This window comes from Mus pahari, chromosome 5 (genome assembly GCF_900095145.1).
Source record: "Mus pahari chromosome 5, PAHARI_EIJ_v1.1, whole genome shotgun sequence".
Lineage (NCBI taxonomy): Eukaryota > Metazoa > Chordata > Mammalia > Rodentia > Muridae > Mus > Mus pahari.
The window spans coordinates 4,891,252-4,908,271 of record NC_034594.1 but is presented as its reverse complement, the minus strand read 5'-3'; the positions used below and the strand labels follow the sequence as shown (position 1 = coordinate 4,908,271).

Sequence of the window (17,020 nt, the reverse complement as noted above, 5' to 3'; positions counted from 1 at the left end):
TTAGTTAGTAGACCCAGCCAGGGTCCACATCCAGTGGTCTTTTTGGCGAGGCAGTATCATGAGAGTTGAATTTACATGTCAGCCCAGAGCTATCAGAGGGAATAACCCAAACTAATATACTAGAAAATGCAAAGTTCCCTTTGGCTTAACTTTGAAAATCTTAAAATACATCTTATACCAGGTTCTATTTTCTTAGGGTAGGCTAGAACCAATTCAAAAGTGAGGGTTAAAAATCTATCTTTCTCTCTCTTTTTTTTATTTTTTGAAATTAAAATATGATTACATTATTTTTACACTCCCCTTTCCTCCCTCCAACCCTTCCCATGCACCTCTACTCCCTTCTATTTATTTTTAAAAATCAAGTTCACGGACCATGTTTTTTTAAATTATTGTTGCCTATAGTGGAAGAGGTAGGGGAAAGCCTGAGAGAGCCTGAGAAACAGGAGTTTGCTTTGCGATTTCCTCTTCTAGACATGTCAGGGAAGCTACACCCAGGAAGACTCATGATCATGCCCTGATCAGGGATGGCACCAATAGACATGCTAACAGGAAAAGGGGGAAGTCTTATGGGGCCTCAACCCTAGACAAAGAACTTCATGCAACTGCGACATTCTGGGAGCAGGGGAAATGGACTCCTAATTACAGGAAAGCAAAGACATTGCAATGGTCTTATCTACAATACAACAGGTAGAGCACCTGGGCACAGTAGCACCAGGCTTGCAGCTTCCATCTTGGACTAAATGTTCACTTTGCAGTGTTCTCTAGTCCAGTGCCGATGGAGGACAAATGGAATCCCTGGATTTTAACAGCGTCAGATTGATTGCTCCACAGCTGACCCATACTTTTTTGTTTTTTCTCATCAAGTCATTGTCAACATAAACCACGATCAGAGGTTCTCTGCAGTGACATGTATTTGGGATGAGCAGAGCCCTGGGAGAGAGGAGACAAACAAGAATTAACCAGAGATATAGTCAAGAGGGTTTGAGGCAGGATACGACTCTAAATTTAAAAAGAGATAAACTTGCATAAGCTTCTTGAATATCAAGATTTGGGTTTTGGAGGAGGGAGGAAGGAGTTGCAGTGGGCTCCCTGGTATAGTTTGTAGGATTGCTAGGCAAACGTTCTGTGTGAGCATTCATATGGACTGCTGCAGTCTTAATGTTACAGATAATCCTATCCCCTTCCCCATCCCCGTTGTGGGAGAGGTGTGCAAAGCAAGCTGGCCTATTAAAACAAACAACTTATCAGCCAAGAAACTACCTACCTCAGACGGGTATGAACACCCCTCCCCCAGTAATACTGTCGAGTTCTAATTTTGTTTGCGTCTGACAAGGACTTCATGCTAATAACATCAGTTTTTATGAATGAATATCCTGACCAGAACATTCGTTTTGTGTGGATTAGGGGTCCATTATCAGTCTTTGAGACCCTGCTAGTCATAAAGTCATTAAAGGTGAAGCTAGATGCCACTCCAGAGAGAAAAACCTGGTTCATTTTGAAGATGAGGAAACTACTGGGGTCTCAAGAAGCTACATGACCTGTCCAAAGCCAGAAACTACTAGCAGAGGCACATTACTGTGATGTTTGGAAAGAAGCAACCACTGATTTATCTGTGGAGAGGCATCTGCTAGCCAAATCTTCCTTAAGCAATATCCATCTACCTGGATTTGCAGTTTATTTTTTAATTACTAGTTCTGAGTACAATTGATGCATCTAATAAAACTAACCCATGATCCCAGGCAATGTCCCACGGCAGAAAAAGTCCTATCAAGACTCAGGTGCAGGCACAGGACCACTAGCTCCTGGAGTTTGTTTCACTCTCTGCTCTGCCATTTTCAGATTCTTTGGTTGTTATTTTGCCTAGAAGTATTCTTACATCATGTACGTCTCTGGTCCTTAGAACCATAATCTTCAGCGCTCCACTTAGAACCAGCCTGATCGTTGTATAAATTCCGACGTTTTTCTGCCCAAAGCACAAATGTGGACTACTCACTGATGTGCTGGTCTAATTCTTCTTGCTCCTTTGTTTCGAGAGAAGTTTGCTCTTTAGATGAGGAGACAGAGAGCTCTGACTTTTATTTTATAGACCGCAGGGACTCTAGGTGGCCTTAAGTACTGTTCCCGAAGCTTAGATTTCCTGTTTAGAGGGTGCACTGTCACGATTAGCTTTTGTCTTCTGCTGTGGCTAATTTGTCTTCCTCTTGGAGCAGTCGGTGGGGGCGGGGGTGTGGGCAGGACGGGCCTGCTGATGGAGACACCTCCTTCCACTCTCTGACCTGGGCGGGATCAGGCTTCTCGCTCGGCTGGGAGGAGCCCCAAGGGGGCGGATCCCGGCCCACGGGGGGGCGGGGCAGCTGACCCCTGGCCACTCCCGGGGACCCTGGAGGGGGGCGCGTCCCGGCGGAGCTGGTCCGGAGCGCTCGGGAGTGGGTTGGCCTCTCTGGGGATGGGCGGGCTGGGACGCGTGCGGCGGCGGCTCCGGGGGACCCGGCTCCTCCCCGCCTGTGCGCCGGAGCGCCGGCGGCCGCGCTGAGCTGTGCGGCGCGGGCCGGGCGAGCAGCCGCCTGCGCCCCGAGCGAGCGGAGCGCGGCCATGCCCGGGCCCTAGCGCGCTGCCGCAGCCCGCGCCCGCCGCCGCCTCTTCAATGGGCAACCTGCTCGGCGGGGTCAGCTTCCGCGAGCCCACCACCGTGGAGGACTGCGACTCCACCTGGCAGACCGATTCNGAGCCCGAGCCGGAGCAGCCGGGGCCGGCAGGCGGTGGCGAGGGCCAGCAGCACGACGAGTCGGAGCAGCCCAGTCAACCTCCGGAGAGAGACGGAGGGCGGCCCCGCTCCAGCCCGGTGCCCGAGGACCAAGCCGAGGCGGCGGGCGCGGAGCAGGTACGCGGCCCCGGGACCCACGGTGGGCCCGGTGAGGTCGTACTCCCGGCGCCGGGGAGGGGACTGCCCCCCGGGGATGCAGGGCGGGATGCTCGGCGTGCTTGGCCCCCGCACCTGACCTAAAGGAGCCTGCGGTGCCCAGGATCGCCGGATGGCTAGCTGCTAGCCCCGGGGGCCTTGCTGTGAACCCCGCAGGGAAGTCCCCCAAGGCAGACCCCCGACTCCACTCGGTGTTCTCTTTGCCTCTGCAGCGCAGCTGGGTGATGCGAAGGTGGGGTGGGAGGAACTAAACTAAAAATAGAAGATTGTGAGGAGGACCCGGCCAGTGCCTGTTAGTGATTTTTTTTAATTTTCATTTTTTAAAAAAGATTTAAAATATTATTCATATCAAGACAACTACAGTTGTGAAGCAGCCCGCAGCCTCCCCCTCCCAGCGAGGGTCCAATGGCCATTAAAAGTATCACAGAAGGTTCCTGAGCAAACTTAAAATAACACCGTTCATTTCCCCAAGAGAGACCTTTCAACGACTTCGAGTATTCCTTTAACATTTCCCTTCAGCCAGAAGACTTGTTGATCCAACCAAGCTTTAGTCAGTTGACCAATACAATTAGGTAGATAGGCTAGAAGAGAGATAGATGGCGTCCCTAACCTCTTGTGGCTTCAGAAACTTTTAAAAGGAGGAACTGTATATTTTTAAAGAAGTCTGCACCGTTTAAGGTTGGTGGTTCTATATTAGGCCTCCCTTTTACAACTTGAAGGAAAATGGAGCCCCAAATCCAATGTGACTTTAGGGAAGCATCACCTTTCGAGGAAGTCCGAGCCTTCGCATCCAGGTTAATTGAGCGTGTTATTGAATGGAATGCAATTTCCAGATGTGCGGTCCGTTTTATTTCCCCATTTTGGAGAACTGTGAGCCTTAAAGAGAAAATCTTGCCCAGAGCATACATGAGAGAGAGTATGTCTGTGGCCAAAGTGAGGGCCTTGGCCCTGCTAATGAGACCGTGGTCGCCCTTGCCTTGTGTTCCGGTTTGTATTTTGCACTTAGTATTGTGTGCTCAACCCCGAAACAATATCGCATGCCACATTTCAGCGTGTTGTCCTCCCATTTGTCTTCCAAGTAAACAGCAAATAGCCACTGAGAAGTTTGGAATTAAAGAAACAAAACCAAAACTTGTTAATCCAATTAACTAGGTCAGTTGTAAAATAACATAGCATTTCAACCACTACTCTGCAACCTTATTAAGAGTAGAGCATGCTTTAATTGTTAATTTTTGTTCCTGGAACTTCCACCAGACTTCTTAAATAATCCTTGTGAAGTTGTTTTGATTCCTTACCCTATTTGCCCACTATGTGGACCAGTCAGTTCCCCCCTTTGTAGAGGTTGCAGACTGGCTTCTCCCGCTCACTGTCTTTGCTCTCATCCATCTCTGTAAACTTGAGACAAAAGATGGTGCCATTAACTGAGGTGAGAAAACCTTGGGTGAAAGATGCTTTCTAGGTTAAGTCAAGGCTTATGTTAAGTTTTCCGTCCTATTAGTGGATGGGCGAGTAGTTAATGATCTCTATCAATAGATGCTCCGTCGAGGCTGGAACTTTAGGCATGCATTTAGTATCTATTGGTCTAGGCTGGAGCTATAGGCATTCATTTAGGATAAGTTGTACTCAAACAAACAAACAAACAAACAAACAAACAAAATCAGTGCAGGAGGTCATGAAAGAGTCATGAGGGGTGAGAATAAGGCTGTCTATCCGGGGTGGGTTAAGACGAGGAGCTAAGATAAGGGGAGCAGTAGTACAGGAAGCAAGTGTTAACACTGCTTCAGGGCCTTACAGGGTCCAGAGCTGCTGGGAAATCCCTGGGATGACCACTGAGACATGATTTGGGTAGATGGAGATTTGTTTGGAAAGTTCCTGATAGTCCCATTTTAAAGCAGTGCTGTGGACAGTGTTCCTTAGGTCGTGGGCCGTCGAAGAAAAGAGAGTATGCACAGTTCCTTGGTGATGATTTACTTCCAAAGAAATCAGAGACACAGTCTGCAAGTAGGGTAGACCTGGGTCAGGGGAGACATGATGCTTAGGATTGGAGAGACTACAGTGTGTTTGGTTTCATGGAATGGTTCAGAAGAGCAAAATTTTGATGATCCAGGGGAAGGGAGCGTTAAGGAGCACAATTCTCTTTCTTTTCTTTTCTTTTCTTTTCTTTTCTTTTCTTTTCTTTTCTTTTCTTTTCTTTTCTTTCTTTCTTTCTTTTTTTTTTTTTTTTTTTTNCTTTTCTTTTCTTTTCTTTTCTTTTCTTTTCTTTCTTTCTTTCTTTTTTTTTTTTTTTTTTTTAAGACAGGGTTTCTCTGTGTAGACCAGGCTGGCCTCAAACTCAGAAATCCGCCTGCCTCTGCCTCCCAAGTGCTGGGATTAAAGGCATTTGCTACCACCCCTGGCAAGTAGCAGAGTTCTTGCTGAGAAGGTAAAAGCAGCCAGGATACAGCAGTGAACGGGGCAGACCCTGGCGGGCTAAGGATATCATCATTTACCTGGTAGTCTTGGGGAACAGGCAGGACATGAGTCATTAGCTTCGTTTCACAGATGATAAAACTAAGATTCAGCTAAATGATTTGCTTAAGGCCTCACAAATATTAGGGAGCAGAACCAAGCTGCACCTTACTCTCCTGCATCCAGAGACTTGGGTCGTTGATCTTCATGACAGGATTTTTCAAATATCCATCACTTCTAGCAGGGACAAAACTGGTTCCGACCCAATTAGTCAGACGTGGAAGCAGCGACTTCTTACACTGTTGCTGGGCTCTGAGCCTTGTTTGCTTCCTCTAAGTTTCAGCAACCTTGTTCCCAAGATGCTGGCACTAATAACTGTCAGTCAGGCGTATTGCACGGATGTGTTCGGTAAATGGGAACACACTCTCTGCAAGCGCTTGTGGTTGTAGCTCAGGCTAAATAGATGCTGAACCTTGCTAGGCAGAGCTATTTTGAAAAGTGTGGCAAGAACCAGAATTTGAGCTTTTCCTTCCTTATGTAACATGACAGTGTAACTACTGTTAAACAGCGGAGGACTTGGTGTTAAAGTGTCTCTGTACTTGTAGTAAGAGTGAGAAATCACACCACTTCAGAAATGCGTGAAAGCTGCTTAGAAGATGCCAGTCTGTCAGCACAGACAGACAGAGGGTGGGAAGGCATGAGACAAATGGTTGGGGACAGACTTCTTGAATATTCACATCTCAGCCCGAGGTCTTCTTCATCATGTTCCATTGTACAGTCCTGAGTGTTACTGGACAAGTGTTCTTTGCCATATGGTCTGGATAACTAGAGGTTATTAGACCTGCATCTTCTCCGTTTAAAATGACATCACATGGTTGGCACTTTGTAAACAGTATGAGCGAGCTACCACATAGAAAGTACTTCAGTGTTCATTCCACCCGAGAGCTCTGTCTTGCTCTGTGTATTTATGTCAAGTTTGCTGATTTCTAGCCCACTGATCATTGAATGGGCAGATGATTACTCATGCCTTGTGTTTGTTATGGTGCCTTGAAGTAGTTTAGAAAGCTAATTTAGTTTAAAGCCCTCCTTTTCTTTCATAAATATTGCTTGACTTTCAGACGAAGCCAGGAGATGCAAGTTTAATGAGAATCTTCTGCATAGAATTGATTTACCAGCTTAACCCCTTCACGGCACCCTAGGAAATACGCTTTGTCATGGGCTCCATTGTATAACACCTGGTGGAGCATGTTTTCATCGTTCTGTGCGCTGATCTGCATCGATACTGATCCTTAGCATTCACCGTCCACAGGCGCTGAACAAGAAAGGTTTTTATTTAGTGATATACCTAGGACAAAAGTTTTTAGTGCAAGTAAGGCAGGTTGATGCCAGCAAGCCCAGCTCGAAAGCATCATGAAAACGACAGAATCACTTCCTTCATCTTGGCAGCTTTGTAAATGCTCAGGGATCTTTATGGAGGTTAACTATTTTAAGTTTGTTCCAGAAGTTTCTCAGTATGGTTCTCTGTGTAAGTGGAGTTCCACTTTGTGTCCTAGGGCGGCGAGTCCACGGAAGGAAATGCTAAACCAAAGAGAAGCTTCTATGCTGCGAGGGATCTGTACAAGTACCGACATCAGTACCCAGTAAGAAAGTGCAGTGCCTTTTCATTGTAAACTCTGATTTTACTGTGCCGGTAAACAAACATGTCAGAAGGGTCCTTGTGCCGTGTGTGTGTGTGTGTGTGTGTGTGTGTGTGTGTGTGTGTGTGTGTTTCCATACACCGGAGTTTAATTTATCTTTTCCTTTAGCAGAACTTCAAAGATATCCGATATCAAAATGACTTGAGCAACCTTCGATTTTATAAGAACAAAATTCCATTTAAGCCAGATGGTAAGTAAGCCACCTTGCTAACATGCAGGTTTTAAACAATAACATGTACCTGGGCGTGCGTTCCTTCGCCTGGGCTTCATGCTTTCTTGCTACATTTGCTGGATGGTTACCTTGGTTTTGCCTTGCCGTGCGGGCTGATGTGTCCCCGGAGCCCTGGGTTTTAGGGCTGCTTCCATCCATTTAGTGAGCTGTGGAGAAGTAGATGTTGGTTAGCTGCACCTCCTCACTCTCTGTGTGTCCTGGTGGTTATTGACAGGTTAGGAGGGGCAGGGTTTCTGCTTGCTGGTTTAGTTTAGTTTCTTTCAGTTAGGGGTTTTATCTTTTATGAGCAGAAAAGAGGAAAGATTTGTAGAGCTATTGAATTTTAAGTGATTAGACCTTGGAGGGGGTCAGATTCAGCTTTTTCATCTTGAAGATGTGGTTACTGGGATTTGAAACCTGACTTGCTGGGCCACTGAGTTGATTTTCGAGTAGACCTAAGTTCCAGGGTCCAAGGTTCTTTTTGCTGTGCCATACCTTAAAAGTATACAAAAAAAATCACTTAGAAGATGAGCAAATATAGTGTTTGTCTCTAGAATTCCCTCAGTCACTTTTCAAAATCAAGGGTTGGGGAACTACAGCGATCCCAGTTCAAACCCTGCCAAATAAATGTGCCTTGTTCACAATTGTACGACCTCCCTCATAGAATAGGAGCCTTCCCAAGCCCATAGTGAAAACTCACAGATTACAAACTCTCAGATAAGCAAAACACTGAGGCAGCACAATGTGCCTCACAGTGGGGATCTGAATTGTGTGCAGGCAAACAGAAGCCAGATACACTCCTTAGAAGTTCAGTGTGGGGTGGCCAGATTGTCCTGATTCTTGTCGCTTGCTCTCAGTGGAAGCTGAGTGACATTCAGAGCCATGAGTCAGCTCGTGAAAGTCCTAAATTGTGAGCTGTGCTGGCTAGCTTTATATCAACCTACAAAAGCTGAGTTGGTCAGGAAGAGGGAGCCTCAGCTGAGAAAGTATGCCCGCCAGCTTGGCCTGTGGGGCATTCTCTGGAGTGATAACTAGTGTGTGTGTGTGTGTGTGTGTGTGTGTGTGTGTGTGTGTGTGTGTGTGTGTGTGTGTGCGCGTGCGCGCGCGTGCGTGTGTGGGTGGTGGTGGTGTTTACCTCACCATGGGCAGTGCCATCTCTGGGCTGGTGAGCCCAGCAGGCAGAGAGAGCAAGCTAGTAAACAGTATTCCTCTATGGCCTTTGCTTCAATCCCTGTGCTGAGTTTCTGACCATCCTACCTTTCAGTGATGGAATGTGATATGAACATGTGAGAGAAATAAATCCCTTCCTCCCAGTGTTGCTTTTGGTCATGGCTCTGTCAAAGCAATAGGAACCCCTAAGGCACAAATGTTTCAGAATGCTGCAATCATGGGAAGGTCCTGGGAATGCTGGGAGAGAGCTCAGAGTTCGGAGGTGGTGTTTAGAATTGGGGAATCCAATTCTAATTGGAATTAGAGGAATTCTAGAATTGAGGAGTGTTGCTGAAATGGGCAAATCCAGATAACTTGAACTTTTTGGTATTCAGAAGTTTGGAGGGTATAATGCACAGTGTATTTACCATTGATTTAAAAAAAAAAAAAAGATAAAACCACAGGAAAATGACTCCAGCATGCTAATAATGCTGAAGGAAAAATGGTGTGACGGTACACAGAATTCTGGGAGGAGCCTTGGGGACAGGCTGCTGGTCTCTGAGGGAGGGGCCTTGGGGACAGGCTGCTGGTCTTTGAGGAAACAAGGAGATGAGTTGTGGGTGTGGTTTTGTTTTTGTTCTTTGTTTTGTTGTTGTTGATTCCGTTTGCTTTCTGTAAGAGTCACTAACTGGCCCAGGATGAGGACTGTGGCAGACTTGAGGATTAGGAGGATTTTCGTGAGTTCTTACTGGAGAGCATGAGGCATTGTCAAAGGGCCTGCTTTCTGCGGGCACGAAGACTTGTGTCCCGCTCCCACACGACTGTAACTAGTGTTTGACACTGAACAAGTTGTCGTTATTAATTTACTGTTGTGAGGCTCTGAACAAATACTCCACATAAGAGAAGTGTTTTCCCGTTAGTCACGTGGTAATGTTGTTTGAAGTAGTTTCCCCGCACAGAGGCAGATAGCAAATACGTTAGGCTTTGGAAAATCGTCCATTGAAATACTCAAGTCTGCAAGCGTGAGCAGTATAAAAACGTGTGCTTGTGTATGTTCTCACAAAACGTTGTCTTCTTGTGTATGTTCTCACAAAACGTCTTCTTGTGTATGTTCTCACAAAAGTTGTCTTGTGTATGTTATCACAANACGTTGTCTTCTTGTGTATGTTCTCACAAAATGTTGTCTTCTTGTGTATGTTATCACAAAACGTCTTCTTGTGTATGTTCTCACAAAAGTTGTCTTGTGTATGTTATCACAAGACGTTGTCTTCTTGTGTATGTTCTCACAAGACGTTGTCTTCTTGTGTATGTTCTCACAAAATGTTGTCTTCTTGTGTATGTTATCACAAAACGTTGTCTTCTTCTGTATGTTATCACAAAACGTTGTCTTCTTGTGTATGTTATCAAACAAAACGTTGTCCTGTGTTATTTACAAAATGCTTGTTAGGCCATCATTTGCCACCCTCTGTGCATCACCCAGTATGCACTTCTGTAATCTGAGGTGCTGCTATCTTTATTTTAATTGGGCTTTTTACATTACTGGGTATATGGCATAGGATATTCCTCTTTTAGGATCATTCTTGTGTGTTGCTTTTAAACTGAACACTTTAATGTAAGACTTGTGTGATTCACATGTTTTAACGCCACCCCCATGTTCTGAATGACTGTCTATTTCTCTCACTGTTTGCCACATAGGTGTTTACATTGAGGAGGTTCTAAATCAGTGGAAAGGGGACTACGAGAAGCTGGAGCATAGCCACACTTACATCCAATGGTCAGTAACGCGCGCATGCGCCGCCTTGAACCGTGTCCTGATTAATCTTATGTTTTCAAGACAACGTTAATTGAAAACTGTTATTTCTTTTTTTTTAACAATCAAGGCTTTTCCCCCTGAGAGAACAAGGCTTGAACTTTTATGCTAAAGAATTAACTACATATGAAATTGAGGTAATGCAATCTCAATTCACCTTCCATAAGATAGCCAAATAATATCATCATTTTATTGTCCTGATAGCAACTGCGTCATTTCAATTGACTTCCCCCCCCCCTTTTATATTAGGAATTCAAAAAAACAAAGGAAGCAATCAGAAGATTCCTCTTGGCTTATAAAATGATGCTAGAGNTTTTTGGAATAAAGCTGATTGATAAGACTGGAAATGTTGCTCGGGCTGGAAACTGGCAAGAANGATTTCAACATCTTAATGAGTAAGTGAAGCCTGAGTGGTAAGCCATTGGCCTTTTCCTGTAGCTCCACTCTCTGGATAGTAGCAATGGCTAGCCATTGGCATAAGTCTGTCTAGCTTTTGGGCATGGAAATAGCCAGTCATTGGGCGCCGGATAGGCTAGCTATGGGCATGGGACTGGACATAGGAACAGCTAGCATTTGAACCCAGGAGTACATAGCTGTTGGGCATTGAAATAGCTAGGAATCAAATTCTAGTCAGAAATGCTTTTATTCCTTCTTGTGCGTTCTAAAGCAAAGCATAGGAATGAGAATGAACAAATTCTCCAGAGAGCCAGCTGTTCTACTCCACAGCGCTTTCTTCTTGAATCCTCTGCCTACAGCCCAACGTGGCTTCTCTCCTTATATATACCACATTTCAAGGAGCTTATGGTTATTGCTTGCTTATAGTTTCTCATATGTTCCCTCTCCTAGACTATAGGGGTACAAATCATTTCTAATATCTTCATGCATGCAAACTTCTTAGGTTAAATTCATAAATGCATTCTATGATAAATACAAAAATGGGTTCATTTGATGTGGCCATACTTCTAGCTAAAACAGAGAAAAAAAGCACATTTGTCTTCTTGAATTAGGTAAAGGACAAGTACCTACTTCTGATTAAATCCAAAATCTATAAAGGAAAATTTAACAGCTTTCTTGGATGAGTTTGCCTGTACTTTTTTTGCTTGGATGTGTGTAATGCTGACTAATACTTATAACCAAAGTTTAGTTTTAAAAATATTTTCTTCATATGCACACTGATTTTTTTTCCTTTTTAATTATAGAGTGACTTATGAATACTGGACTATAAAACTAACAATTTTAAGAAACTTTTTTTAGTACCTTATAATTAGCTGAACTGGGCAAGTATTAAGATTAAAAAAAAACTAACGCAAGCAATTTCTCTTTGGCAAAAACAATCAGAGTTTTGGCATCAGCTCTTTAAACTTTTTCCAAAATTCCCCTCACTTTGGTAAAAGGAGTAAAATATTAGTGTTGAGGCATCCATTTCCTTTGTCCTGAGTAACACTGTTAAAATAGGAGGTTCAGCTAAAGCTGTGAAAATATGGACATAAAGCGTTAGGATCCTGATTGGAGATTCACTGGCTTATAACTCAGGTTAAAGTTTGATACATAAGGTAATATAAGTACAAGACATGCATCTGCCTATCTAATGCAGATAACCATATCTGGATGGTTTCTCTGTCATACTGTTGAAGACAGCTATCTGCAAGTAAGGCTTTGGCAAACAATGGTCACACCTCACCCTTTGGGTACCCACCTCTATCCTTTGGTTATTTTTGCTTGGAATGACATTCTTGTTTGGTACATTGTTGTTGAAGTAATAAGTCATGCAGAGAATGTGAGCAAAGGCTTAAAGCCTCCCTAGCATATCATTGTTAGGTCTTTTTGTTTATAGCCCAAACCAGGGCCCTTTCTGGAGGCTTCATTTAGCCTCTGATGAAGAATGACCCGAACGCACAGCCTTCCCACTCTGTCCCAAACTAGCAAGTTCTTTCCCTCTCATCCAATAGCTTCCTGCTTTCCCAGCTCTACGTGAACTTTCCTGGGGGAAAAAAAGTAAAAATTAAAAAAAAAAAATTTTTTAACATGTAGATGCCTGCTTGTCTGTGGGTGTGCCACACGTATGTGCATGTGTGCCTCTAGAAGTCAGAAGAGGGCGTCAGGGTCCCCAGGCAGTTGTGAACTGCCTAATGCGGGTGCTAGGACCCAAACCTGGCTTCTATGTAAGGCTTTTCTGTTTATTTATCTCTGAGACCAGATCTCTGAGTCTAGGTTGACTCCAAATTTGCCACCGTTTTTGGCACCATCTTCCAAATTTGGGGATTGCAGACACATGGTATGGTTTTTTTCATCACCACACGTGTTAATTGATTAGGTTTGAGCAGAGGATAAGGAGTGGTATAGACACATCTCCTCTATTTTCGTTTTGTGATCCATTCTTAATGCCATTGCCCATCTGTGATTAAAGCTGGGAGACATCTTGCGCTTTTACAATATGGCTGGCCAGTACTTGGTTGTGTTTATAGCTCAGTGGAGGAAAACTGTTTAATCAACTGAACTTGAATGAGTAAGTGACCTGGATAAAAGTGGTGAAATGTGTTCAGCTATTAAAGTACAGATGCGCAAACCTCCTGCTAAGATGCTGGCCAGGCCAAGTTTGTAATGAGTTAGGATTCCTGAGCCGCACTGAGTCTAGTTTTGGGTTTCATGTCCCCCTGTGCCTTCTCTTGACCTATCTGGTCTTCTGATAAAATCGGCCCCGCCCCTTTGGCTCCCTAGCAGCCCCTTCCTCCACTCCTTGGTGTGGAGGCCAGGGCTCTGTATGGCTCCAGCCATATTTAACTTCTTTAGCTGCCATTTTGCCTTTCATTGCGACGTTTATTTCAAGCTGTCCTGAAACAACCAATTCCTTTGTTTTATAGATAATTTTGTTCTAGAATCCTAATCATTATTTTCCTCAGCTGCTCAAGTTTTTTAACTTCTTTTTTCCTCGGTTGCATAAATGCTTTAACTTGTGAATATGTAAATACCTATGAATGTATATGCAAATGCTAAGTTTCCTGTTCATCTTAGATGGGTTCTGGCTGCAGATCTGGTATCTCCTACATCCTGTAGTGCGCCTTTTCTTTTAAGTAGTCTCCCTGTCTTCTCCACTCCTTGTTCTTATGAAGTCAGTTGCAATATGACATTCTTTCAGTATAAGAGCCCTACATGCATGTGACAGCTAAATCACTGTTGTTAGTGGAACAGTGGCTTCACAGTACCCCTGTCAGGTGGTCTTAGAACAGTCAAGGGTAGTTACTGCTTCCCCAGAGGGCCAGTTACTGTGGATCAGGCACCCTCTTCTGACCTTCTTTGGCTCTTTCACACACATGACACCTATAAAATAAACAGGTACACACATAAATAAGTTTTTAAAAATTCAAATATTACAGATTCATAAAACTGAGACATATGTGCTGAGTTTTACCCTTTGGATTACAAATTAGATTTTAAAATAATACTTTTGGGGCAAATATCCAAAAGGATGTAGATAATAATTTTTCTTTTATTCCAGTAGTTACTTAGCTCAAATAACACCAGTTTTTATTTTGTCTGTATTTGTTAATTAAAATATAAGACCAGAAACTATGTACTTATATATCTGTAGTAATTTGACATATTTTTTCCAACATTCCCAGGTGATTTAGTAATTACTTCTAATAAAAACTCAAGCAATTTTGGAAGCTGAGACAGATATATACAGTGCTTTGAAGAAAATTCAATGTCTGATCTAAAACAGAATTTAGCAAGTTAGAAGCAAGTGCTAGTTCTGTTGTGTAGCAATCTTGGGTAAATACATGTCTGACCTGCTAACATCAGACACGGTTCTGTAATGGAGGAGAGGGTCCTTAAAGGTTCAGCCAGATGTGTGTGTGTGTGTGTGTGTGTGTGTGTGTGTGTGTGTGTGTGTTCAGCTGAACAAGGCTAGGGAGGTGAATTATAAATTGTAACTAAATTTGGAAAATGCTAATCCAAGCATGGCCTCAGTTTTGAAAAAAAAAAAAAAAGGCATAAGTGTCATGTGGGGGAAGTGTGTGTTCAGAATCAAGATTGTTCTAAGTAAGATCTGAAGCGTTTTAATAAGGCAAGGCTGGCAAAGACGGAGAGAAGAGGTTAAACTCAATTCAGGTGTGCTGTGACTCAGTCCCAAATTCTGTTCTAGATGATGCTAGGAGTAACAATTGGGGTGCTAACACCTAAGGGTGATAGCTGACACGTGCTTATAATCCCAGGGGATACACTTGGAGCCACACACTCATACATGAACACAGGCACCCCTGAGTTTGTTCACGCCCTTCATTTGTTTCATCTCATTGGAGTTTTGCAAAGCGGCAGAGAAATCGAGATCTCTTTTATTCCCATTTTACAGGTGTAGACACTGAGGCTTAGATGGGAATCATCCTTTTTCACTGCAGTTAAGGAACTGTCTTAGGTCCAGAGGTTTAGTCCATTCTCAATCATCATGGAGGGAAGCATGGCCGCATTTAGGCAGACACGGTGCTAGAACGTCACTGAGAGTTCTACCTCGGGATCAGCAGGCAGCAAACAGAGAGAGCAACATTGAGCCCAGCTTTGGCTTTAAAGCCCCAGAGCCAACCCCCAAGGTGACACACTTCCTCCAACAAGGCCACACCTCCTAAGAGTGCCATCCCTATGGCCAGACATTCAAACACTTGAATCTATGGGGACCACTCCTATTCAGAGCCCCACACTAACACTAGGGTAAGGTTGGCACTGTCGAGTAGTTTTGTTTTCTTTGTCAGAATTCTTCTAGGCAAACAGAGGGCTGAGCACTGCTTTCTGGATTTTGCTGGTCATTTGGTGCTGTTAGTGATACCGTTCAGCTGTTAGCAAGTGCCTCTCTGTTTAGCGAGTGCATCTCTGTTTAGCCCTGGCTACCTGTGATCAGAAGCATACTTCTTTGATGTCGAAAGTTCAGAAGTTCCCTGTAGATGGCAGAAGTCATATGTACAGAGTCCTCCACATCCTCTGTTTTGTTCCATGATGAGATTTATAAGTTAGGTGTAGTAAGAGACAACAATAACTAATAACGAAGCAGAGCTTTAGGAACATTACCATAATAAAGGCTATATGCATGGCTCTTTCACTTGCTCATCTTGTACCATGGTCGCTACTTTTATGGCGGCATTGGCTAACCTGATGCTTGGCTGTCTGTGCAAAGCTGCTCTTTTAGGACACTAATCTTCAGTGACAATAAATTGACACCAGCAAGGACACAGTCAATCTCAATGGTTCTTTATGTTGATGAGTCTCTTAAAGAGGAGTTTGTTTTTACATTTGAGTTTCACATTTGTTAGATTACACTGTTAAGTTTCACATACATTAAATAAAATGCATTCTATTTTTTATTACGTTAGAGTCACTATAAGACTTATTTTCTTACTTTGCATTTCTATAAACACCTTCTCAATAGTTAGGGTTTTTCTACTTTTCTCCTGATTCTTTTCTCTCATTTTATTCAATTCTCTCTTTCAGGTCTCAGCACAACTATTTAAGAATTACACGAATTCTTAAAAGCCTTGGCGAGCTTGGATACGAGAGTTTTAAATCTCCTCTGGTAAAATTCATTCTTCACGAGGCTCTAGTGGAGAATACTATTCCCAATATTAAACAGAGCGCCCTGGAGTACTTTGTTNATACAATAAGAGACAGAAGAGAGAGGAGAAAGCTCTTGCGATTTGCCCAGAAACATTACACACCGTCAGAGAATTTCATCTGGGGGCCACCTAAGAAAGAACAGCCAGAGCGAAGCAAAGCCCAGAAAACCCCGACTCTGCCCGCGTCGGGCTCCAATGGTCAAACTTCTACACACAAGAAATCCAAGGACGCCAAAATTTCCTCAGGAGCTAGTCACTTAAATAACAAACCTGTGGAAGCAAAAATGGGGGCATCTAGAGAGCCTGGGGAGGAGGCGGGCAAGCCTAGCCCAGAGCCTGGCAGTGGAGATCCCAAGCCAAGAAACACAGAGAAAGACAGTGCTGCTGACCAATCNGATTCTCCACCTGAGGAAACAGTTACTGATGCCGCAGGAAAAGGGGAATGTCCAACTTCTTCTGAAANAGATGGAGAAGGGGAAGACCAGAGCAAAGACTCTGAAAATCCTGAAAACACCGGTTGTCATGCTGAGGTAGTGGCACAGCAAAATGTCACAAACCCACAAACCAGTTCTGGTTAAGGGAGTAAAAAAACTGCTGTCTAATGTATCCTGAAGAACAGAGATGAGGTCACATTTAAAATGTTAGCCACCTGTGACTTTTGCTGTAAGCCCTTTGTTCTTGTGTTTATTTTGGATCACAATGAATTGGACATTTAATAAGAAATTTTAAGACCAGATCCAATAAAAGAGTATATTTAGAANGTGTTTTCAAATTCTGTATATAACAGTCACTTTTAAAATAGTTTCGAGTTAATCTAGGTACAGTTCTGTAGCATTTGATATTCAACACGTTCTCTTGAGAGATTCCTGCAGACATCAAGACCCTCTGGTGATGCAGCAGCACTGGGCTTTAGACTAGTGAAGGATGCTGCATGAGGTNTGCCCAGATGTTTCCAGAAACTAGTCTGGATTCCCTGGTTACAGCGCCTCGAGCTCTTAGCTTTGGTGGCTGCTGTGGCTGGTCTGCCCTTCCCATTGGTCCTCTCCCCACCTCTGCTTGCCTGAGCATCACCATCTCTCTCAGCTTNCATATGAGTTGTCTAGTTAGGATCCTTTCCTGTACCAGTGTCCAGGTGGAACACACGGGATTTTTACTAGTCTGATTTTGGGATTTTTTTTTTTTTTT

The 17,020-nt window shown here is 43.8% G+C and overlaps 1 protein-coding gene and 1 long non-coding RNA gene across 3 annotated transcripts; one reads left to right on the top strand and one right to left on the bottom strand.

The window, feature by feature from the left end:
• Positions 1 to 849: 849 nt before the first annotated feature.
• Positions 850 to 2,210, bottom strand: LOC115064062. Its single transcript, XR_003843930.1, has 2 exons — positions 1,877 to 2,210; positions 850 to 930 (listed from the first exon to the last, which is right to left on the bottom strand). It is a non-coding gene; the product is annotated as an uncharacterized LOC115064062 (long non-coding RNA).
• A 260-nt stretch (positions 2,211 to 2,470) lies between these two features.
• Ogfrl1 (opioid growth factor receptor like 1) lies at positions 2,471 to 16,419 on the top strand. Of its 2 annotated transcripts, none has more exons than XM_021198823.2 (7): positions 2,471 to 2,881; positions 6,922 to 7,008; positions 7,174 to 7,255; positions 10,121 to 10,199; positions 10,306 to 10,372; positions 10,485 to 10,630; positions 15,714 to 16,419. In XM_021198823.2, exons 1-7 carry the CDS (start codon positions 2,645 to 2,647, stop codon positions 16,411 to 16,413), a joined length of 1,398 nt encoding a protein of 465 aa, XP_021054482.1. In that variant the 5' UTR covers positions 2,471 to 2,644; the 3' UTR covers positions 16,414 to 16,419. The 2 variants fall into 2 exon arrangements, with proteins under 2 accessions (XP_021054482.1, XP_021054483.1); XM_021198824.2 differs by having other exon boundaries at positions 2,472 to 2,881; positions 7,177 to 7,255.
• Positions 16,420 to 17,020: the final 601 nt, after the last annotated feature.